Source organism: Brassica napus, chromosome C7, assembly GCF_020379485.1.
Source record: "Brassica napus cultivar Da-Ae chromosome C7, Da-Ae, whole genome shotgun sequence".
In the NCBI taxonomy this organism is placed as follows: Eukaryota; Viridiplantae; Streptophyta; class Magnoliopsida; order Brassicales; family Brassicaceae; genus Brassica; species Brassica napus.
The window spans coordinates 37575538-37602373 of NC_063450.1; the positions used below are offsets into that span (position 1 = coordinate 37575538).

Genomic DNA, 26836 nt, shown 5'->3' on the forward strand with positions numbered 1-26836 from the left:
CCTACACCTTACCCTTTTATTTCATCTCCATGCATTCTTACACACTGATCATATGTGCATACATGTGCAAAAACAATGGAGAGATTAGTGTAGACATGGTTCATCCGACTGCTTAGGTAGGATCGGAACATTTAGGTGGTTAGACACAGACCTGTGTGTCTAGAGGTGTAAATAGAAAAATTGGGTGTTGAAAGTGTGTGATTGCATCGCAGTGTATATATTCGATTTCGGTTTGTATAAGTTTTCGTTCTGAAATATCAAAAAAAAATAAAAATAAATAAATAAATAAATCAGATATGAATCGATTGATCACCACAAAACATTTGCAAGTAATCGGTCGATTCTAAAAAAAAAAAAAGAGAGTTCATGTTTATATCTCATTCAGTAGATTTGATTTAGACATTTATTTTTATTTTTTGTACCAGAGATGATGCGTTGTTTAAATTTGGGGTTAGAGTTTGAGATTTGTTGGGTTTTGATCATTTGAGACTTGAGCAGTTCGAAAACGTGGTTATCAATATACTCGGTTTCTCCAGCGATTTTGCATAATGTTTTGCATTTTTTGTTATCGCTGATACCCACAAACACTTGAGCCTCACCTAATTAAACACTAAGACAGCCTCCCAAACACCGAGCCCGTTATACCTGATGGAGATATCTTTGGTGGAAAGGTCACGCCCTTTTTAATGAATGTAAAGAGTTGATTACTTGAAACTGAGACTTGCAGGTCTGAAATATGGAAAGGTTTGCGCGGTCTTGGTGGGGATTTGGAATGAATGCCTTGACAGTTTCTGATTTAAGTGGTTAGCGAAATCACAAGGTAAGGTCTACTGAGGGTTAGCGAGCTCCCAAATTTTGATCCTCTTTACTTGAGGACAAGCAAAGATTCAAGTCTGGGGGAGTTGATATTCCGTGATTTTAACGGTTCTAAACTCGTTTTGGAGCAATTAAATGGTCGGTTTTAATTAATGTTTTGGTCTATTTGATGCGTTTTGGTGTTCTTAAGTGTAATATGCAGGTTACTAGATAGCTTGCAAGAAAAGAACGCATTCGGGATTTATTCAGAAGCAAGATGGACCGAACAATGGACCGAATGAGAAGTATTGATCGCACATGACATAGATCGACCGATCCATTGTCTGTGGATCGACCGATCCAGAGCTAAGAAGAAAAGCCGTACGGTTTCATGCACTAGATCGACCGATCCGACCACTGAGGATCGACCGATCCCACGCTCTACGGGCTCCACACGCACCAATGAGCTTTTCACTCCTTTTTACCCACTCCCTTCAATAATGGACGAGGAGAGAGGACTTTTGGGACTCAGAAGAGATTAGAGACGACCAAGAAGGAGATTTACAAGTTCTTGAGAGAGATTTGAGAGTTTTGTAACTTGTTTTGTGTGATTTGTGAAGATTTGTAAAGGAGTTCATCTCAAAACCATTTGGAGAAGATCTTCTGAACCTTTACTCTGTTTTAATACAATCTTATCATGTTTCCTTCATCAAAATCGTGTTGTTCTTACTTAGTTATGTGTGAGTAGTCATCTAGTTGGGTTCAAGGGTTCTCATAGGGGATTTCTTGATGTTTTGATTCATAAAACGTGTGTAGACTAAGGGATTACGTTTTGGTTCTTCATCTAATGGATTTCTTACTGCTTGAACTGAATTGATCACTTAGTTCATGATATCAGATTTTTTGATGCACCGAAAGTGATTGTTTGAACTTCCGAAAATGCTTTAGATGAGCAAAGTGTCCTTAACCCTCGGAAGTTGATGTTATTGCGCTTTGTGAACATATTGAACCTGTTCTTAATGCTTGTTTAGAAATTGAAATTCAGCGGAAGTTAGTGTGGAGATTTCTATAACATAGAGAATTAGCGCTACGGAAGTAGGTTAATTCTAATATCGTGTTTGAGTTCTAGACGGTTCTTAATATATCCATGTGTCTGCCATTAATTGTATTTTGATTAAAAAGAAATCCCTGAGAATTCCCAATGCCCAACGTTTGCTTTAAAATAGTTTTCAAATCGTTTAAATCATCTTTTTACAGCTTGTTTATGTTTTGTGACACTAAAGAAAATTAAATAAAAACCATCAAAAATATATATTCGTTCGCTGTAGCTATTAACTTGTCTGCAACTCTACGTGTGATCATTGGTCCCTGTGGATTCGATCCCGCATTACTACTGCGTACTTTACTGTGCACTTGCAGTTAGATAATCGGGTTAAAACTCGATACATCAGGACCTCTGGGAAATTAAGTTTTTCCTACTTTCCTTATTTAAACAGAAATCGACAGTGCGAATTTCAGTTCCCACAGTTTGGCGCTAGAAGGAGGGGGGGTGGTACGGATCAATCTAACTCTCAACCACATCACGCTCAACCAGACATGTCAACTGACGACACGGATAACGTGCAGACTCCTCTTAACGGAGGCAGCGGCACTGGTCTCCATACTCCCGCAGCGGACGTATCCGCGGCCAACGCACCAGCCAACGCCGCGGCGCTCGAGGAGTTTAAAAAGATGTTCGTCACCTACAAAAAAAGGTCGGAAGAACAGGATAAGCTCGTGAGCACCTTGACCAAACAAGTTGAAACTTTAACGGCAAGGACTCGAGCAATCCGCCCCCGTTGAACCACTAAAGTCCGCGGGAAAAGACTCGACTTTGCGACCCCACTCAACAGGCCTGGAGCCGCCCAGGAACGACCTTTGGGTCAAAACCCTAGCGAGAAGTCTCCCGTCGAAAGGGGAAACTCCGAAAGCCCTCCGCCTCCCGCGAAGGCTTCGGAGGACAACGGAGTCGAGCAAGTCGCCTTGATCCAGCGATGTCTCCAACAATATTGTTGAAGACGCCGACAGACATCCAAGAAGGACCAGAAGCCGATTCACTTGGGAAAGCTCTCCGTTCGACAAACCAATGACAGAAGAGGAGGAAATCCTCTATTGGAACGAACAGGAAGAGCTGGCTGAAAAACAAACCGATTTCACTCGCAGTAAACGCCGACAAGCGCGGAAACCTGCTAACGAGACGTCGGATATACGCGATCTTCGCGACTACATCACCAAGACGGCGGCAAAAGTAAGAGCCGTAAAATCTTAAATCCATAACGCTACGAGCGCGGCCCCCGATATTGACAGACTGCTGGAAGGGGCTCGGAAGACCCCTTTCACCGCTCGCATCTCAGATATGAGGGTATCCGATCCAAGAAAAATCAAAGTACCGAAGTATGATGGTACGACAGATCCGAGAGCGCACCTTCAGGCTTTCCACATCACGATGGGAAGAGCAAGGCTGAAGGACGGCGAGAGAGACACCGGCTACTGCCGCCTGTTCGTCGAGAATCTAGAAGGAGCAGCCCTCGAATGGTTCGCGCACCTCAAACGAAACTCTATCGGAATTTCTCAAGCAATACTCTATGTTCATAAATAGAGAAACTTCCGATGTCGATCTCTGGAGTCTGTCCCAGAGGGAAGAGGAACCCCTCCGCGAGTTCATCAGCCGGTTCAAGTTGGTAATGTCCAGGGTCAGCGGGATAAGCGACAAGGTGGCTATCGATGCGCTCAGAGAGGCGCTCTGGTACAAGTCGAAATTCAGAAAATGGATATCCCTCAAAAAACTGCTGACGATCCAAGACGCCCTCCACAAGGCGACGGACTACATCATGATCGAGGAAGAAACAAAAAATCTTATCGCAGAAGCATAAGTCGGCGAGATCGTCCTCAAAAGATGTAGACCCAAAAACTAGGAAGAAGAACCCTCGTAACGACAAGTATGTCCATCACGAGGGGGAAGAACTCCAAGGAGCCACAATTACGCGATCAGCTCGAACCAGGGCCGAACCACGGGGAATACGTGGACTCGCAATCAAGGATATGATGAAAACACCTTCTGCGAGTTCCACCAGTCCCGAGGACACTCCACAACTAACTGCAAGGTCTTGGGAGCAAGGCTGGCCGCGAAGCTACTAGCCGGAGAACTCTCGGAAGTGACCAGCGTGAAAGATCTCATCCTTGAGACCGATCGCCCCCCGAAGCCGGACAGAAATCTTCCCGCGGAGAGATCCCCTCCAAAGAAACCAATCTGGGGATAAATGCGGCAGGAGGCCAGACGACAAAGGGAACGATAACAATCGTCGTAGAGTCAACATGATCATCGGAGGATCGCAATTCTGCAACGATACGGTCTCCGCCATCACGGCTTACCAGCGGAAGGCGGAGTCGAGCGCAAACTGGCCTACATGGTCTCCTACCAAAGATGATCAGAACTGCTCAATCACCTTCACAAAGGAGGAAGCCAGCGGGATTGATCAGCCTCACTGCGATCCGCTCGTCATAGACCTTGTCATACGAGACCTGGAAGTCGGAAGAGTACTCATTGACACGGGTAGCACGGTTAATGTAATCTTCCGTGACACTCTCAATCGGATGAGCATCGAACTCGGAGAAGTAACTCCAACTCCGAAACCGCTCACAGGCTTTTCTGGCGAAGTATCGATGACCCTCGGATCGATTCAGCTACCTGTCATGGCCAAGGAGGTCACAAAAATCGTAGAGTTCGCGGTAGTCGATCATCCTGCCATCTACAACGTGATCATGGGAACCCCGTGGCTCAACGTTATGCAAGCTGTTCCATCGACGTACCACCTGGGCGTCAAATTCCCGACCCCAAACGGAGTCGCAGCTATCTGGGGATGTCAGAAACAGTCGCGACTGTGCTTCCTTGCAGAACACAAGTTAAGACAGATGACAACCTCTGCAACGGCAAATCACAAACACACGAAGATCGATAAATCTTCGACCAACAACGTTTCGAGAAAAGACGATTTCACATCGTCTGCCGACAAAGACGCTTCGGGTGTCGAAACTCAACAAAAGGCCGAAGCCGACGATGCAATTCAACCGGAACATCCGGAAGAGAACACTGACCCTGCCACGATCATCTCGATCAAGGCGGTCAGCACGGCGACAACTGCCGAGTAAAAACGCTCGCGGCGTAAAACAGAACTTCGAGATGGCTTGATCCTCGAAAAGGGTACGAAGGCAGCTCGTCGAAGGACGAGTTCAGCTATCCCCCTCTCCAAAAAGGGGGGGAGTGGGTGCGTATACTCGTATTCTCCCACATGGAAAAGATGCGTTATTGTAATCGAATTCTACAGAGATTTTGAAATTTTTTACGAAATATGCGTCGCTCTTTTTAAGATAAAATCACAAAAGAATCTTACTTCAAAAATATACGTATAGTCTTCGAAATAACTGCGAGACGTCGCCAAGTTAAAAATCGAGATGATACGAACAAATTGTCCGAACGCGACCACTACAAATCTTACACTCCGTTCGTCGATTGGCCCCGACGAACACATCAGCCGTCTTAAACAAACGCAACCTGATCACTCTTTTGATCTTCAAACGTCCAACACAAGGACGAAAGCGCGCTACAAAAAAAAATCCGAAATTTTGGTCTAGCACTTCCAGTTGGCTTAAAAATTGTCTCTAGAAAGATGCTCGATTCGTACCATACAAGTCGTATAAGCCGAGAACCTATCGCGGACTTTAAATCGGTACGGATCAGGTAGAAATCGCAACAGGAAAACCGATAGCCGGCTAGTCACCGCATAAACCTTAAAACCGAGAGTAAACCTAGGTCTTGCCCTAAACCCATCGCATTGGTCTCAAACATCTCAAAGACATGATATCTAAACGATACGAGATTCCTAAAACATGTCTCTTCGTTCATATCTCAACGTTCCCGAAAAATCGTAAATACTTTTTACGAAAACTCACGTCTCGAACGAACTAACAGATTGAACGCCTCAACGATGATAAATATGAGACGACAACTCATGTTCACTTCAAACCCACTCTAAACAAAGTAACCCAAACAGACATCCATTATATATACCGCATAGCGGTAGGGGTTCAAGGCCACCAACGTCCAGTCCCGATAAAAGCGGCCAAAAAAAAAAGGCCCGTACAAAGTTTGAAGGCCACATTCGGCCAGACATATGTGAACAAAGGCCACACTCGGCCGCTAAATACTAGATAAAGGGAAAAACTTCTTCCCATCAAAACGCTCACAGGTCAAAGTTAAAACTCCCGGACAAGGAATCTCCGAATGCATCCGCGGGAAAGTTCACTTCCTCATCGTCACCGGCAAAATCAGTCGTAGTTTCTACGGTATCAGGGGAAACCGGGATGGGATCCCAGAATCCCTGGATCTTCCCGTCGATCGGAGGAATGGTCGCCTCAGCGTGAGCATGATCCTTCATGCCACCTTTCATTAACTCCATCTCCCTCTCGAAAACATAGTCATCTTCCTGCGTCTTCCAAAGGCTCCCGACGGAGCCGCGACACTCAAGGAAGTCGCGCAGCGAGTTGAAAACACCCTTAAGATTCCCGTACTCAACCTGGAATTGAGAAGCGCGAGTCTTCATCACCTCGACAATTTCCCTCTTACCCTTCCGTTCCGCCCTGCGAACAGCTCTGGCATGATCACGAGCGAGTTGAGCGTCTCGCGCCAACATCTCGTCTCGCATGCGAGCAAGATCCTTTTCCGCCTTCTCCGCTTTAAAGCGATAGATCATGGCCTCTCTATGGCTCGCCTCAATGGCTGATCCAAGCAAGTTCAAACCCTATAAAACCGATTGACACGTTATAAGCAAAAAATAATAACGACCGTCAGAATTCGTAAAATTTATACCCCGTTAATGATGCGAGATCCTTCCACAACAACTTTTGGCCTCCCTGACTCGCTAGTGGCCTGAGGAGCGTCAAAGCCCGACGGAAGACCAGCGAAGAAATCATCGAAGTCCGGAATAGGAACCTCGCTCGTACCACTTCCATCGCAAAAAGCAAGGTTCGGATCCCATCCTGGAAGCATGCAGTCGTCCACCGAAAACTCCAGGTCGCCGAGATCAATATCTTTCCCCCTCAAAGGCTTCGGCCCTGTCACAATCGTGGGAGCAGCGTTGGGACCCTGGTCTTCAGGTTCGGAATCACTCCTTGCTTCTCCGCCCAAAGTAGGACCAGGACGCGCAAAACTCAGCGCCTTTCGAACTCTCTTCGGCGTAAAGGAAGTCCAGAAAAAAGGACCGTTCCTGAGCAGATCCCTCATCGCAATAATGTCCTCAGGAAACGGAGCAAGAGGGTTGATAAAAGGACGATCGTTCGGCAACCTCCGAAACAGTGAGATACAACTCTCCTCAACAGACGCTGCGTCTACACGAACGAAGAAGAAAACTTCCTCCACGAGTTGAAGTTAGAAGTGAACCCCTTTACCACTGACATGAAGTTCCGAGGAACTAGCCTGTATGTGTTTGTGTCCCGGATGATCTGTAATCAAAGAAGCGCTTCGAAATGATCAACGGTGAGAGAGAGACCATGCTCGTAGCTCAGGACCAGGATCCCTATGAGGTGCTGGATGCTAAGAGGATTCAGTTGGCTTATCGTCACCCCAAAACGATCAAACACACGGACGATGATCTCGGGGATCGGAAACCATTAACGGCAATGCACTACAAATGCCTCGTAACAAGTAAAGAAGCCCTCCGGGGGACTACTAGCGCACTCTCCTTGACAAGGAATCCTGAATTCCACCGCGTCCGAAATATGGTAAAACGACCGCATGACCTCGAGAAATCCGCTAGTGCTCCTACTCGGCACACCTGCCTCCACCGGACGATGGTTCATGGCCGGGAACGATTTTTCTATGGGAGGCGTGATCGAACCGTAACACGCCACCCACTATGCCTCGTTCTTGGCGGGGTCTACCGAATGAGGAACGAATTCCATCTTCGGCACTTGAAGCTCTTCAGAAACATTCGCGGGCAAAGACCCTTTCTTCGAACTCCTCTTCTTACTCGACATCTCGTGTTTTTGTTTTTTAGATCAAGGAGGAAATGACAGAGAGAAAGAGAAAGAACTTTTCAAGAAAAACCTCTCTATGAGAATAAGTAAGTGTGAAGGTTATGAAGAAGTTGCCTCCCTTCTTATAGGCAAGAGAAATTATTATTTACTTGCGGATTTTTGGACACGAACTTCGCTCAAATACACCAATCTCGTCCAAACTCGCCATACCACGCATTGGGACCTCGCTAGAGATCCATGTTCCCAATGTGCTGGGGGGCTAACTGTTGGGGTCAAAAACGGTTACGACAAAGTTAACGCCCAAATCCTCGAAGAAGAAAAACGTAGGAGAATTCTTCGACAAATATATTTTCGAAATAGATTCTTTTTTACGAAAAACCTTTGCGGAAGAAACGCGAATCATCAGACAAGAGCTCGAGAGGGATCGTTACGCAGCGACCAAACACGTGCTCCGCTCGTTCGCTACGTAGCGACCGAGTTCGAGCCAAAGCTCAGTCGCTACATAGCGGCCAAACGCCCATCCCGCTCGGTCGCTACGTAGCGACCGAGCTCGAACCAAAGTTCGGTCGCTACGTAGCGAACCCATCTCACGTTCCCCGCCATTTCTAAGGTATCAATCAAACTTTACCGTAAAAACCGCGAAAAGTTCATTCTTTATCGAAAGAAGTCGTAATAAACGCTTCGAGTCGAAAGACGGCCCAAAGAGACCTAAGACACGACTCGAGGCCCAACTTGCGATTTCTTAACCAACAGCCCGTAAACCGCATGTCGGTTTACGCTTGGTCCGCAAGGGAAGATAAATGTCAATTTTCCGCGGATAAATACGAAATTTCAAAGATAATTACGAAGATCGGAAAAAATGAAATATCTCCATTTTTATGTTATGGCGGCTTAAGGACATAAGAGGAAAGGCGTAAACCGACCTTGGAGCCAGTATATAAGGGGTCCTAGGCGAGAGGCATGGGGAGGGACTTTTTCAGAGCAAACTTAGCACTTAGAGCAATTAGGCATATTTTCGTTTTTGTTATTCGAGCTGCGACTCAACTAGGTTATTGCCGTCTTATGGTTTTAGAACTAGGAATCTCGCCAACAGCTCTCGTAGCCCAGGCTCTTACCTTGTTGTAACGCTCGAACGCGAATTCGGAATAAGATCTACTTTGCTCTCTTTTCGATTTCTTATACTTTATCGTTGTCATTGTTGTGTTCTGATTGTTTGGCGTGTGGTATTAACAGATATCTGAGACCTCTGGGAAATTAAGTTTTTCCTAGTTTCCTTATTTAAACAGAAATAGACAGTGCGAATTTCGGTTCCCACATGTAGCTATAATCCAATCCCATGTCCTGAAAATAATAAAAAGCTTAGAACACAAACAAAAATATATTTTTTCACAAGCTTAGAACACAAGACAAAAATATATTTTTTCACAAGCTTAGAACACAAGACAGAAACTGATACGAGTTTTACGAAATGGAAATTATCATTATATCAAACATAGAACATATCACACAAGAGACAAACCTAGAACTTGTAAAACTAGAACCTAGACGATGACAAAAGCAACATTTTGAAACATATTACAGAAGATAGAGACTTAGAACTTGTAAAACTAGAACAGATCGACCAACAGCTTGTTCTTAACAGTTTCTTCACTCAAACTTGGTGGATCCTTCTTAGCAAGGAGAGTGTCTAATATCGCCAGCTTCGACAGTTTCTCCTTCCTCGCCAGTTCTTCCATCTTGCCCTCCATAATGGTCTTATAGTCCTCAATAGCCTTTCCTTTTCTAATATTCCTGTTTGCTTTCGCAGCCTTGATACATTCAGGACGCATTGAAGAGTCGGAACTGACCTCACCCACAGCTGCGCTTGAAGTTTGGGAACTGACCTCCCCACTCTTTCTCTTTGAACCGGTGGGCGTAGGTGTGTTAAGGCTTATCCACTTTTGTTCGTGCCGCAGGACACACCACGGGTGCTCGAGGGTAAACTTCTGACCCTGATCAGAGTAGAAGATTTCATGAGCCAGCTTTAGGACGTCATTGTCACTCTGACCGCTGGTTATTTGTCTCTCTGCAGCAGCGAATGCGGCACAGAACTTATTCGTCTGATCATTGATTCTGTGCCACCTCTGCTTACAATGAACATTCTCTATCTTCTCATGAAGAGTTGCTGCAAAGTACTCATCAACGCGTTTCCAGAAGGTCTGTAACTTCATAGAATTTCCGACAACGGCGTCCTTTGATGTGTTAAGCCACGCACTAATCACAACCTCGTCATCACGCGGCGTCCATTTCCTTCTCACCATATGCTCCACAGGTGTGTCCTGAGGTTGGGATGGTGCCTCAGACTGTTGGGAACTAAAAGGAGTGATTTCTGAGGCGCCAATGTCGACAGTGGAAGGATAACTTTCATAAGGAAAGTTTTCCTGAACATTATTATTGTGAACATTGTTAAGAAGCCCCATATAACCAGAATTCTGGCTATATGGATTCCTTGGATCCATAGGAAAAAGAAGAGAAGAGATTATAGCGAATGGAAACGTTTTAGTGTTCTCAAAGAGAAGGGATAGACGATTTGGAGATAATAAACCACAAGTGTTTTCTAGGGGATTTAATAGGAGAAATTTAACAAGTAATAACTCCAAAACCAACTAACCATTATCTACCTATGTCTAATCAGAAGTTATTACTAAACTACAACTACAAAGATATCAGCTCTAGTTTAATGGATCATTAAATTTTAGTACGAAAGCTATCACCTCTAGTAATAAACTACAATTACAAAACTTATAAGCTACAAATGGAACTACAATCCAAGCAGACAACACAATTTCGTTAAACTAACTTCAAAACCGAAATACAAACATGGCAATCTCGTTCCAAAACAGTTACATTCAAATCCTTATCAATATTAATTTTTTTTTAACTTCAATTAATCTTTTAGAAGCTCTCAGGTCTCTTTCAAAACGTTTACAGTGTGATCAAAAGCTAGAAGAGTAACCAATAAGTTTTGTTACTTCAATACACATTTAAAAGCTATCAACTTTCCTTCAAAAAAACCAAAAACAACTACTACAAAGCTATCACCTCTACTTCAATACAAATCTTAAACATATCAAGTTTCCTAACAAGTTATAGAAACCATATAAACTACAAGGAAACAATATCAAAGAAACCATCAACGATCATCATCATCATTCAATAAAGAAACAGAATTTAATCTACCTAACATTTCATCACAACAAAGATTCACACGAAACTAACATGCGAGGAAACAATCGAGAAACTGAACTTAATCAACCGAACATATCATCACAAAAGCGAATCTACGAAACCCGACTCAGAGCAACTACATCGAGAAAATGAATCTAATCTACCGAACAAATCATCACAACAAAGAATCATCGAACCCAACATCCGGAGGAACTAGATAGACAACGACAGAGGAACACATACCTTTTTGATTGAAAGCGGCGGAGAATGAGGTTGGAGACAGACTCGGGTTTGACTCGTGCGGTATTCGTGAGGGATTCAGGAGAGATGAGAGGAGAGATGAGAGGAGAGATGAGAGGAGAGATTCAGGAGAGATGAGAGGAGATATTCGGAAGAGATTCGGGAAAGATGAGCGATGAAATCGCCACATGCGTCGCCGTCGAGAGAGAATTGGAAGACGGTGAGTTCGATTTGGGAAACGAAAGTCGGGTTTCCCCGAAACCGACGTCTCCGCTTCATCTCCACTCGACAGGTGGCAAGGAAGGACGACATAAGATTGACCTTAGTTAAGACCCGTCCCGGAAAATTAAACCCATTTTCGATTTATTTTTCGGCCCAAAATCCATAAGGACCCAAGTAACGGACCCCGATAATCATGGCCTAGTACCCGACTTGAGAAAAAGTCAATCTTGTGGTGGTCTTACTTAGCCTCTGATACTACTCAGATTTCTGTCAAACTTGACAAGTAAAACACAAAATTTAAAAATAATTTTTTTTGTTAACCGAGGGTCCCAGGCCGGGGCCCAGACATCTCTCGAGGCCCGCAGCAGCCACGTCATTTCCACCCCAGAAGTAGCAGGGTGGGCCCGGGTGGCCACCTAGTGATTTAACCGTAGTGGGGTGCCTTTGAACCCAGGTCGCTTAGCTCGCTGGTGTCCGCCTACCACTAGGCCAGCAAGAGGTGGTTAAAATTTAAGAATATTAACGAATCCAAACTACTGGAGATCTAAGCTACACTAAAACTGTAAGCCTGTTATCAAAAATCGCCCCAGAATAACTTTTTTTCTTCTATATGTAACGATCCAAAGCACGTCCACTAAATTTTTCGCTTTAGAAAAAGGTCGTTGATTTACTTTAAACTAGATATTAACCCGCACATCCGTGCGGATATTTTATATTTTTAAATTAATATTTGAAATATAAAATATGTTATAAAAGATATATATCTAATATTAATTTTATGTATATAATTTTTATTTTGAAAATTTATATTTGTTGAAATTTGTTTGATGATATTGTACAAATCATATATTAATGAAGTATTTTTGTTTATTAATTTAAAATGCAACATCAAAATTAATAGTTTAATTTTAAACATTAGTTTTATATGAATTAATAACAAAAATTATTAGCTTCTTTGTTTAGAAATTTTTATTTTCGAAATGTTTTATGTGAATAAATTAAATTATTTTTGTTATATTTTAAAATATTTTTTATTTAATATATTATATTTCAGTTTAATGTTTTTATTTTTACTAAAAATATCAACATAAAATGTTACAACCAATAAAATATTATTTATTATGTTTTATATAAAAAAATAATTTTATAATTTAAAAAGAATTGGGCTATCCTATTTAATTTCAAAATTAGTTACTGGAATATATAAAATATGGTATATATTAAATATGATAAACAATCAAATGATAATTAACTAATGACAATATATTTATCTTTTCTTAGAAATGTTATTGTTTAGATGTATATTGTTTTTTTAGGAGAATATCATATATGAGTAATTTTAGGATGTTTAGTTAAATTTCTAAAGAATTGTCTAACATAGACTTGTGTATGGTAGATAAAAAATATGACTCTATTTTAATAGAGTAGATAACCCGGATTGGTCATGATTCCAGTCCTAGTAAATAAATTATTTTAAAAGGTTGCAGTGGAGATCAAGTCCAATGCCACTCTCTGATTACATTGGCTTGTTTGTGGTTTCCAGGGATTATGGCTCCGTCTTCTGAAACTGAGTTCAGATGAAGATCCTCTTTCTCCATTCGAATACGGCACGATATTGGGTATGTTTGATATCAATGGGAATGTGAACAATGTACATAACATCTCCACTGCAAGAAATTGTTGAACCACGGAATGAATCAAATTGTTATGCTTAATCAGCCAGATATTACCCAAATAATGGCCATTGTTATTATGTTTTTTCTCTGTTGTAAAAACCAAAGAGCTTTCATTGTCTATATTGGAAATTGAACACACACTTTGCTTATGTAGCGCTCATTGAATCTGATGCTGAGGGGATTGGTGGTAGTGGCTTTATCGAGTGTATAAGAGAGCATCTGAAAAATTCGGTAAGCGTAGCAACTGTACGGCATATACACTGAGCCAATTTGGCTGGACCTTACTATATATTAGCTTTGCTGAGGTTTTATGTCTTGGCTGTTACTTGTTAAAATCAGCTCAAAATGGCTGTCAGCCGTGCTGCTTCAAGGAACGATTTATCGACAGTTCAGAATGCACTTGAAGTTTCTGCAGAAATGTTTAAGAAGGATGCCAATAATGTCTCAGACTATGTGCGCCATCTCATCTCTATACCCATTTGGGAGGAACTGAGGTATGAAATTCAACGAGCATGCTGCTTAGAAAATTGGTTATTGACATATTGTGAGTTCTTTTGACAGATTCTGGGAAGGTTACTTCGAGTATCTCATGGAGCAGCCTGCAAATGAGTGAGTCTTCTTAAGATCTTCTATTCATTTGATAATATCAATTGTTTCTTTGTATACTTGCTCCTGATCATTAGCACACTGAGAACTATATTAAACAAATGAGCGGATGGAGCCAACTGCAAATTTTAAAACTTACGGTGGGGTTTTCGTTGTGGAGGTAGAAGTTGTTCTGTAGCATACATGATCTTGTGGTTTCTAGCCCTGACATCCCAGTCTTTCTATTGATTTGGCTCAAGGAGCTCTTCATAATGAATTCCAGTGTGTTTTTCTTTTGGTAAATTAGAGGGTTAGAAAATTTTGGGGGAGCAAAGAAGTAATTTAGGAATTTACTTTGTATTTGTTGTAGTTGTCTGCAATGCTCATAGATTCTAAGTAATTTCCATGTCATGGCTCATATGTGTCTTCCCCAATTTTCTCCTTAAGGATGCTTCGTCAACTTGCCAATTGTAGTCCACATACTTGAAATCTAATCTCGGATAGCCATAAATCATCTCATTGTGTCTTACATTATACTGCCAATTGATTTGATCATCATTGGCATTACTAATTCGTGTAACCCTTTATTGCACTCTCTCAGATCAGTGAACTACGCTACTTTGGTCACAGCCAGACTAATCATAGTGGCATCACATATGGTGAATTCTTATTTTCAGAGCTGACTTATTCTTCACCTCGTTTCCCCGTAATGTGATGGTTACAGTTCCCTTGTTTACTCTATCCTCACAATATCTAATGCTCTTTTGCAGGCTGGCTTGGGACTTCCTGATACAGAGGCTTGGAACATGATAGAGACAATAGCAGAGAAGCAAAAACTTGGATACAAATTACTGGTAATTTGGTTCTGTTTAATTCATTTTGCAGCTATTGAAATTTGTCTCATATTCCCCGTGCTTAATACTCCATATGATCACAATTTTCAAGATTTTTAACTAGGCCTTTGGAAACACTAACCGACGCATAATATATCTTTTTGCATATTGAACTTTGTTTCAGATTAAACTCAGAAGATTCTTTTCGCATGTTCAGCAACTTCGTGTAGGCTATTGGAGTGCTTCTTCATTTAAGCAGCAGTCCATATCTTCTGGGTTGCCATCACCACGTCCAAAAGCAGATGTCTCTGATGAAACCCAGCAACCTTAGAAGCTTCTGGAAGGAGTTGGGTTCAGAGTATGTTTAGCAGAGATACAGCATCAAGAGCGAACTCGTTCAGTCGTGTTCGTAAGTGGGTTTCTGATAATGCTTCTTCAGGTATATCCGTGATTAGGTCCTCCCTTTGTAGTTGCGATTCTGGCTTGTTGTTGCTGAAGTCAGTATACTAAACTTGGCAAAACAGACATAACTGCTGCTGCACAGAAGAAAATTCAGACCAATGTACGTGTTCTGAAGGGTCACAGCGGTGCTGTCACTGCCTTGCACTCTGTGACAAGAAGGGAAGTCTATGATCTTGTTGGCGATCGCGAGGATGCTGGGTTCTTTATCAGTGGCAGTACAGACTGTCTGGTCGGTATAAAATGCATGATTAAACGAATGTTTTTTTTTTTTTCATTCGTTAGTTTTTGATTATTTAGTTAAATTTTCTTTGCACCTTTACATGTTCTTTATTTCGTCGTTGAGAACACACACATTGATGACTTAAAGAGTGTTGTGTTGATGGCTGCATCCTCTCTCTGTTAGGCCTAAAGAGCATTGCATTGAGGGTCAAAGGGTAGTTCATTCTTTTGCTATAAACATTTATCTAGATTAGTGTATTACTTTGCTATTAATGTTACTACGATATAGACCCCCGCGAATCGCGGAGGAGAAACGGTACTAATTTTAAATATAATTAAAAATACTAATTATATATATAAATATTTAGAATGTAAATGATGATATATAAAATAATTTTTTTAAATTTATAATATCTTTAAAATTGAGGCTAAGATTAATATACGGGAAATTCTTTAGAATATCCATTTTTAAGTTTTTGTCACAAAAAATCATTCAATGAAGAAAATGACCAAAATAAGTTTTATTAAAAGGTAAAAACGTATTTTTACCATAGGGTTAACTAATCTAGACTTAGGGTTTAGAGTTAAGGGGTGAGATTTTGCGATAGGGTTTCAAATTTAAAAAAAAATATATATTAAAAATTTCAAAATATAAAAGGTTATTTTGGTCATTTTTTTTCTTGATGGCTAGTATGTGACAAAAATTTAAAAACGGATATTTGAGAGAATTACCCTTAATATATTCATACAATATATAATATGTGATGTTTGAAAGGAACCATGCATTTGTTATAAATTTTGTCACTGAAATTAAAATATTTATTTTGGTAGAATTTCATGTCTTCAGTATAAAATTCCACAATTTTAGTGGTTTTGTAAATTTGTGATGAGCTAATATCATAGAGAAGAAATTACACATTTAGTTTTAATATCATAAACACATTTTTTAGAAAATATTATAACGGGGGGGTTACTGGGAGATGAATTTGTGTAGAGTTTGTGAATTTTGAAAGTTGATAGATTTTAAAAAATTATGTGGATTGTGAAAATTTATATACATCGACATATAAAATTTGATCATAACTTTTTTAGATTGATATAGATTTTCATGAATTTGTATTACCTCTTTTCTATCATTTTTTGTAAAATAAATATAGAATTTATTTATTTTTAAATCATATAGCATAATTATTTATTTATTGCTTTCAAATTAAAAATAAAATAATACTGATACATATAAAATTGAATAATTTTCTTAAATAGATATTTTAAAATACTTTGTCACAAAAAGAACATTAAAAAAAAAGAAAATGACAAAAAAAAGTTTCTTTAAAAAGGTAAAATATTATTTTACCTCTTGTTGTATAGATGTAAGTAAAAAATATATATATAAAAAAATAAAAAGTTGGTTTTATATAGTTTCAAATTATATGTTTTGAAATTCGAACATTTTTCTATTTTTTTTATAGTTTTTATACTTTTTAAAAATATTTTTTTCAAATTTTATTTTTGAAATTCGAAAATGTTTTTTGAAACTATTTAAAAAGTATTTTAAAAATATTAAGATTTGTAAATGTAATTATTAATATTTATATTAAAAAATTTAATATTTTTTAAAATAATTATATATGAAAAAATGTAAAAGTATATAAATGTAATGAATTAAGATCGGTCAAGTTTTAGGTTATAAGAAATATCTCTAAAAATAAAACATCCAAATATCCTCTTATTTTCTTAAAAAATGTCCTATTATAGAAGGAAAATATACAATAAATACAAATAGAACTTCAATTTTCACCAAATACATTTTATAATAATTTAGAGTGATGAATTTCTATCTATTTTCTTCTTTAATTTTTTTTTTATATATTGTTTTTAGGAAAATATTCCATAAAAAATATTTCAACTAAATTTTGTTTAACTTTTTAATATCTAAAGTTTTTCGCTATCCACTTTAACACCTCAATTAAATATTTTGTCCATTTTAATACACAAACTTTATAAAGTGTGCTCATTTTAATACCCAACATTTTTTTATTTTAATCAAAATATCAATAATTTTCAAACAAAAATTAAAAAATCTCTAAAATCTAAGAAAAAATCTTTTAAATTCCCACTTTTATATTAAGTTATAGAAAAGAAACTAACTAAATTATGGAGAAATTTTTAAATTTATAAAAACTTAATTTTTAACAAAAAAATAAATAAATTTGTTTTCTATTTCCAAAAATAAACCAAATTTGATATTTAAAACTTAAAAGTTTTATTACACAATTTAAGACTATCTAAAATTTGGTTACTTTTATTTCTAAGACTTAAAATAAAATTAGAATTTGTAAGATTGTTTCATGAATTTTTGAGATTTTAAAATTTTATTTGAAACTTATTAATAAGTTCAATTAAATAAACACAATTTGTGTATTACAATGAGCATGATTTTGAAAGTATGGGAAAATAATAAGTTGAGGTATTAAATTGGGTAGTAAAGAAATCTGAGTATCAAAAAACTTAACAAAATTTAGTTGAGATTTTTTTAATAGAATTTTCCCTTATTTTATGTTAGAATTTGTCAATGCTCACAATTTCTTATATTGAAACGTAAGGTTTTAATATTTAAATTTGAAGTTTGCTATGGTTAATTGGATTATAGTGGCTGATCATGAGAAGTTATAATGGTTGATCATCCAATGGCTAACTATCTCACAGCAATGGAGCATTTAAACAATTCAAATGTTCATATACAAATACAATGGTTTGCTTAAATTATAAATAATTTAATTAATTTTTCAATAAACTTTATATGTTAATTTCAAACATATTTGTGTTGGATTTTGAAAATACCCACAGATATTATATAGTATCGAGGCTAAAATGGTATCGAGGCTAAAATGGTCAATAATGTTGGGTTGCAATGGTTGATCATCATCTGTTGCATCAGTTCAACAGTTGGAACATTTATATTTGCAAATGTTTACCAAATTAGTTGCAATAATATAATCTACTCTATTAAAATAGACTCTTATTTCATTTTCCATTAAAATTGTCATTTAAGCTTTAGACTGTTTCAAATTTGTTAGTATATTACTTAATTTATTGACCATATCGAGTTAGTTACAATATAATTATATTAGACGCTACTATTACATTAGAACCGGACAACTTAAATTAAACCAACAATATACTACTCTATCTAATCTATTAATTTATGGTTCTATTTTTATCTACTATTAACAAGTTATAGTAGGACTATTTAAAGAATTATTTATTACAAAATATTTGATTATTTACATTAATCATAAATCAGCTATAAATTTGAATTTTATTTTTTAATTATAACAAAATATGTTGAGAAAGAAAACAAAATCTTACAAAAATTTAAATATTTTATAAACTAACACATTAATTAATTGCGTAATTAGTAGTATAATATTATTATAAAACAATGTTAATTAAAATTTTATTATAAAACAAGAAAGAAAAAGTCTATAATATTTTTTTATAAATTTATAATTTCTGTATTATATAAAATTAACCATGACGAAATTATATTAAATAGGAAAATTAAAGGAAAATATTTCTTAAATTGTTTCGTTTAAATAAATGATCACTCATCATTAAAATTGGTTAAAATTCGTAAACTATATAATATGCAAAAATAAATTTATTGACGTAGGTTAAACTTTTATATCTATAACTATATATATATATTTTATTTATTTTGAAACTCTCAACAATATATTGTTTAAAAATATTTATATATAAAAATATAATAGTATATAATAGACGATTATATTGGTTTAATTAAATTGTTCTCTCTCCTTACTTCCAACTCCTCTTGTGTAATATTTTGGAGACTATCTCGTCTTCATGCTTTTCCTTTAATTCTCTGTGCTTTTGTTTCGTTGCCGGGTTGTGTAATGGGGTTGCTGATAAACTTGCATAATCAGCCTTAGAATATGTAAACTTAGCCTTCATTAGTGAAGCTTAGCTTTATAAAAAGTCTCATTTGATAAAAAAATACATATTAAATTGCTGTAAATGATTCAATTAAATTTTCAGCAAAACATTTATTTTTTTTCCTAATTAAATTATATATTCAGAAAAACATTATATAGTAAGTGTCAGTTCTTGTACATCTGAATAACATTTATTCAACAAACCATAGATAATATTTTTGAAACTTCATACTACCAGCAACCGGTTAAAAGTAGACTTTCTCGATATTTCTAAATTATTTTGAAATTCTATAGATTTCAAATATCTTCACATAATATAATATATTTCTTTTATCAAATCTCAGGTTGATAGTATTCTGAAACTATAATTTGCAATTGAGAATACGATATACAAATCTATATATTAAATGTACACTCCTATCTGTAAGCAAATATGCTCGACGTTTTCATGCACATACTATTTTTAAATTCGTTGTAAAATGGAATAGGTTACTTATCTCTAATTTGTTATGACGGTGGTATCCACCATTTCAATCTTTAAAGTTAAGCTAGACGAACGGATCTAAACAAGTGGCAACTTCTAATGCTACGCATGAAGATTTGTAAAAGAAAGTTATCAGTGAAGACAAAAAGGATAAGAGATAAAAAGAATCAAGTTTTTGTCCCTTTTTCTTCCACTTTTAAGTGAGGTAGTAGACATGGTTACTGGAGTTGAGCACATCATAATTTGGTAAGATGTTTTGTAGCACTTCTCTAGTGTTGTCTATACGTTGAGATAAAAACAATGTGTCAGAGATATAAGGTTTCACTGCTGTTGCTTACATGTGGTAATGGATTGAATTGTGGATTTGGTGGTAAAAATTTCCGGTTCCGTCCCTTGAAAACAGGTGAAAAGAATTTAACAAGGGTGTTACTATCTCTTCGGCGCAGAAGCCAAACGGAGAAAACAACATTAACATAGTTTCTTAACTTGCAAGCTATTAATTATTTCATCGTCAAGTTTTTGGATGGATACAAAGCTTCTCGCCACTTAAGCAAGAATCATGTCTCTATCAATGTTCAGTTATGAATTTCACCGTCCTGAGTTTGATAGACAACGACACTGTAGAAAATGAAGCAGTCTGACACAAAAAACATCAGAACCAAAACCTCAAGCAAACTAATTCTTTTTTTCAAAATTCTACCGTCATTGGGATATTTTCTTAGCAGAAAGAACCTGCTGTTGCAATCACTGAACGTAGTAGATGATTCCATCAGCTTTCTCGGTGATGACAAGCACCAAGTTATAACAAATACATCGAGCATAAAAGCCACGTCTACACCCAATAACTTCTTACATCCCAGAACAATCTCTTGAATGAGTTCCTTTAACTAATCTTCACATGTAACATTCAAGCAACAAAAAAAAGAAAACAGCAAAACTTCAAAAGACTAAGTGATTGGCAGAAACTCAAATAGCATATTCCAATATTCAAATGATATATTGATCACATATTTCATGCCCTTTCTGAAATTGTGACTATTAGTGGCCTGAACTCTTTACTCTGATAGGTTTTCTTGAAATTTGTGAAAAGGATTCTTCCAGTTTAGCAAGAATAACTTGTCTCAGCAAAAACAACATCTGATAAGAATCAAACCTTTAACCTATTGCTATAGAAACATACCTTATTCTGTTGTGATTCGACTACGAGTCTGTAAGGATGGTCCCTCAACCTATACCATACCATTCATCAGGATCTGTCATCCCTTGTAAGCAAAATATGTTTTTCGGCAAACATAATCAGTTTCATTATTTTAAATTCCCTTTTTACTCTTTCTCTGTTTTCCTTTAAGTTTGTTTCATTTCAAAGAGCAATTGGTGGGAAGGAGTGAGGGCGTGAGGAATATGGTATTGATCAACGGCAATGAATGTCCAGAGAAAAAAAAATTTGACAGGATTTTTGGATGTGGGGGAAACAGAGAGAAGAAAAAACAGAAGAGACAAGAAAAGAAGGAGAGAAACCGATTAATGAACTACAAGAAATATACAAACCTGTAGAATTTATTATATTAATGAGTTTGCGAAAAGAGACGACTCTTGAGATAATAACGGTTTTGCAATTTGTGTAAAAGGCGCCTTTGAGAAGTTACGATTCGGTGGATTGAAGACGATGATTGTAGTGAATCGATGACATCATTATAGTTTTATCCTTAACAAAATCTCATCCGTTGGATCTAATAATAGCAACAATCTTCACCGTGGGATTTGGTTTTTATTTTCCTATAAAAAAATAGTGACATCAGCAGTTAAAAAATTTCAGATTTGCTATTATATATAGATCATTTGGGTCAAAGGATGATCGCTTACTCAAATAGGATATCTTTCATTTTTTCATTTCGTGGTATTCAGATAATAACCGTAGCTTTCTGCTAATTCAGAATAGGAAACAACCAACTAGTATCCTATTTTGATTGCTTCCTGAATTTTGAGCAGGTTAAAATCTGGGATCCAAGTCTACGTGGTTCTGAACTTCGAGCGACTCTTAAAGACATACTGGGTATATATTTCTTATTGGCCTTGATGCCTCTCAGGAGTTGTGGGATTTTAGTTAATTTTTCATATGTTGCGTTTTCTTTAACAGCGCTTCCTTTCCTTTTTATTTTCAACTTTTGGTGTAGAACCGTTCGTGCTATAAGCCCTGACAGAGCAAAGATAGTTTCAGGATCAGATGATCAAATCTGTTATCGTATGGGATAAACAGACACTTCAGCTTCTAGAAGAACTGAAAGGCCACGATAATCAGGTTTCCACTACCGCTCTTAGCTTTTTGCAGATATTAGGACGCAATTCATCAGGGTAAAATAATTAGTGGTCAACACAGAACAACATATAGACATGGAGATAATTAACTAAACAGATAACTATCAATCATTGTAATCCCATTTGGAAAATGTTGGAGCTTCCACCACTAGCATCTGCACAGTATTATTAATGACAGTGATCGATAACAAGTTAAACTTCTGAAGTTAATATCATTGACCAGATAATACCTATCAGTCAGTCATAAGTCACTAAGGAGGAAGCTTTTATTAACACGTTTTTCTAACTATTCCCTCATGTACTCCCAAAAATATTCTGCAGGTTAGTTGTGTCAAGATGATTTCAGGTCACTGCTGGGCATGATGGAACAGTTAAGATGTGGGATGTTCGAACCGATATGTGTGTCTCAACTGTTGGCCGATGCTCTAGTGCCATTCTTTGGATTGAATGTGATGACTCCACAGGAATCTTGGCTGCTGCTGGCAGAGATAGCTACGTATGCTATATTACACATAAGTAATATATGGATTTACTGTATCGAATGTCACTCACGTCTTCAGCTAAAATGATTGGATAAATAATCAGGATCGCGAATATATGGGATCTTCGTTCAGGAAGGCAGATGCATAAACTGAAAGGGCATACCAAATGGATACGGTGAGCCTCACAATGTTCTCTTCAACATGTTTCATTTGTTATGGTCTTATATAAACACAATTAATGAAACCTATGGCTTTTTCTTTTCTTACAAGTGTTTAAATGATTTGATTTCTATTTGCGGGTTGTTGGGTTGCTTAAACTTGTTATGGAATTGATTGAAATTAAACCCTTTGTTATTACTTGCTGTAGGATATTATGATATTTAAGATCTGCAGATCAATTCGAATGGTCGAAGATACCTTGATAACTGGGAGCGATGCTGTTTTAGCATGCCATGCTGGGCGAGTGCAATCTGTTGAATACTCCACATTCGACAAAGGAATAATCAATCACAGGTCCCCAATAATATCAACTAGACTAATTCTGAAAATAACTATTGAGAAGCAGTGATTTCGCAAATAAACATCAAGGCTTAAAGGTAGTCTTTTTCTTGCAGGTTCCGCTGATGGATTGCTCCGTTTCTGGGAAAATGATGGCGGTGAGGATCTCTTTATAAACTCTAACCTGACTCACTTTGTTAATATTTATATGTAGCACTCTATAGTGCAGTGCTATTACAACTTGCAACTGTAGACACTTTGCTCGGTGGAAATCTCATAAAACTTTGGTTTTCTTTGTCTACAGACTACAGATGGCATTAGATGCGTGAAGATCATAACCCTCCATAATTCTTCTGTACTATCAATCAATGCTGGTGAACATTGGTTAGGCATTGGAGCAGCAGATAACTCAGTGTCTCTTTTCCAACGTCCTTCTAACGCCGGAACCAAAATCTCAGGCTGGCAACTTTATAGAGTACCTCAAAGAACAGCCGCCGTAGTATGATGACGATCCACCCTTCACTCTAATTGAAGAAGTTTACATTTTTTGCTGTATCTTTGTGTTTTAATGAGACTGAATTGGATTTGTGATTCAGGTGAGATGTGTGGCGTCAGATCTTGAGAGGAAACGGATATGTAGCGGTGGCCGGAATGGAGTTCTCCGGCTGTGGGATGCGACCATCAACATCTGATTTGCCTTCAACAGCTTTGTCTATTTCTGTATCTTTTTAACTTTTTTGTATTTGTTGTTCCCTTAATCTGTTTGCGTTTTTATCCCCTCCGACTTTGAGGCTTGCAGTTGAAGTAAATTTTGTTTTTTGATTTTTTTATTCTTTCTGAGTATTTTCTATTGTTATATATAGGTTTTCCTCAATGCTGCTTGTAGTTGTTTCGATCTATCTATTAATAAAAACTCTTAATCGTTTTAGAAATGTGATTCGAATAAAAGTTTAGGCATGTGAATCTTTCGTAAACATTTCAATTTTCACTTTCAATTGCGAATAATTTACTGCTCGTTATTCAAAGAGATAATTTCAGTTAGCTGAAGAACTTGTCGTTTGGTGTGTTTATTTACTGTAGAAAATCTATATATAATAGCAAACTCACATTCTGTATCCGATGACATCAACTTTTTTTATAGTAAAATAAAAATAAGATCATACGGTTGAGATCGTTAATGCTATGCAATCTAACGGATAAAAATATAGTTTCATTTAAAAGTCTTACGTCATGAATGCTCATGCAAACGGTATCTCCCATTTCTTTGAATCGTCACTTCTTAGGAGACGCAACCTTTTTTTTTGCAACTGATTTTAAGCAACCTTTTGAGACACAGCCCTTCACTTCTTATATTTTGTTTCTTTATCCCATCAAATTATCATTGTTCTTATTTTTATTCAGTTTTATCATCATTTCTTCAAATTTCTCTAGGTAGATTTTTTTCATTATGGAATATTCCTTATGATTTCACCACTACTAAACCTACGTCGTGAGTTTGTTGTTTCTTTGCCTCTGACTCCCTTTGACTTTCCTATGCTTTTGATCTATCTCTAACATTTTCTTTTTTGATGACTTCAACTCTTATTTTGCCTATAGGATCTGCTATTCAAAACCACTTGTTTTTTTTCCGTGTATCTCCAAATAGAAAATGTATCTGTCCAGACTGAATGGCCGTCAAAACATCAGTGAGAAGAAGTTATATTTACAACAGGTTCTAAAATAACGCGGCTAAGACGGCCATTTGAGGGGAGAAGCCTGTCCGGTGGCCGGTGGGCTACGTGGCGTTTTTATCCAGCCAACAAATCGGGGATATTGATGTAATCCATTTTCCATGTTTTAGGTTCTGGTAGTTTGGAATCGAGTGTCTGGTTATGTGTCTTTTAAAACTGTGTAAATGTCAAAGATATTCAACAAGAAGTTACAATGAAAAAAATCGCAGAGACGGCATAAATTTAAGTTAGGAAACAATTTAGGTTAGGAAATCGCATGATGTAGTAGGTAGGAGACGTGGGCAATTGGTAAATTACAAATTCATGGCACAAAAGCGGAAAAAAAAAACTAGCGTAGCCAAAAAAAAAGTTCAAGAGACATATATACGTTTGATGTTGCAATTATGAAGTATATATATGAAACAGGAAATAGTAGTTTCCATTAATCTCAGATTAAACATCACCCTAATTGATTCAGCGCTAGCCCCGGGTCAACCGAACGTCTTGTAACAAGCGCAGTCTCGAATAGCCTAAATTATTTCAGTCAACAATATTTTCCAAACGAAAAGTTATGATTTTTTGCTGTACATATGAATATCCGAATTTGATTATCCTCATCTGTCTGTTTAATTTTCTGAATCATTACTTTACTAAATTTGTAGATTGTGTATGTTACATTGAAATGCTGTTTAACTGATTGCACTTCCAAAATTTGCAGATGTAACAAGTTTGAGTAAATGACATATCTTTCACCAACGTACCCTTTTGCACGTTTCTTTTTAATTTTTAAATGATACACCCTTTTAGACCAGCACCGTCTAATAGCATGTGCTACTGGAGCGGTCGAACATGCCCCGACTCTATAACTAAAAAATATTAAGATATTTTTAAAAATAAATACATATATTTGGTTTAAAATTTTAAAATTTTAGATATATTCTTAAACTTATAGTTTATAATTTAAAGAGAAACTTCAAATATATATAGATAAGCTATTAAGTTTTAAAAATACTTCATTATATCATTAAATATATAGTTAATATTTTTTTGAACAGGGCCTTAAAATTTTCTGAGATGACCTTGTTTCAGACCCACCTTTTAATTTTTAAAAGACACATTCTCCTATTTGGTTGATATGACTGTTAAGGAAAGGACATTTTTCTCCGACACACCGTAAACTTTTAAAAAATATATATGAACAATATACCCTTTCACATGTATTTTACAACGATGCACCATATTAAATAGATTGATACATTGACGTGTTTAGTTGTTTTAATTCCTCATACACACCACCGTTATTGTCAAATTAGTAAATTTCTGGGTTTTACGCTGATATATTCAACTAATCTCATAGTGAAAAGGTTCCTGCAATTCTTCAATTTCTAAACAGATTTATATTTGCAAACGGGTATTATCTGCTTCTTATGTTGACATTTAGCAAATGGATATTTTCAAAAGCCTCTAATGATCTATAAAAAGCCTGGTATTTGCCCCTTTTTCTTCATCCCTAAACTTGGCTTAATATTCAGCAAAGTAGAAGACAAACAATGGCCCTCAAAAAATTACTTGCCCTTGTGGTTCGGTGTTGTTGAAGTCTCCATTGCAAAGCCATATGTGAACCCAATTAGGAACCAAAATGGACAGAGGAATCTACAAATGCATGTTGATCTTTACCTTGACTACTACTGCCTCAGGTGTCCACAAGTGGAGTCCATTGGCCGCAGTGTCACATTTCAATACGTTTCTCGCAGGCCAATTCTTGCTGTTGCGCTTCTAATGATGCATTTTCAAGACTAATGTCTGAGTAGGTTAATGATTTCTGTTTTAGTAATACATGAGGATTCATGAGTGGGGAGGCTCATGTTCTTTACATAGTAATGTTTGCTCGTTCATAATTCACATGTGGATATTCATGTACATTAGGGATGTGATGGTTTCATTCTTCTAGAATATTAGTTATTTGCGAAGTTACCAAGTCAAAATTATGGATTTTATACTAAAATCATCTTACTGGCAAAATAAGTATTTAAATTGGAAACACAATTTATAACAAAGCATGGTTCCCTTTCAACAATCGT

At 37.0% G+C, this 26836-nt stretch overlaps 1 protein-coding gene and 1 pseudogene across 1 annotated transcript; one reads left to right on the plus strand and one right to left on the minus strand.

Moving 5' to 3' along the window:
• Positions 1–9473: 9473 nt before the first annotated feature.
• Positions 9474–10364, minus strand: LOC106350917 (glutathione S-transferase T3-like). Its single transcript, XM_013790747.2, has one exon. The coding sequence runs from the start codon at positions 10362–10364 to the stop codon at positions 9474–9476; it is 891 nt and encodes a 296-aa protein (XP_013646201.2).
• A 2412-nt stretch (positions 10365–12776) lies between these two features.
• On the plus strand, positions 12777–23997 carry LOC106350918 (annotated as a pseudogene).
• The last annotated feature ends 2839 nt before the right edge of the window (positions 23998–26836 follow it).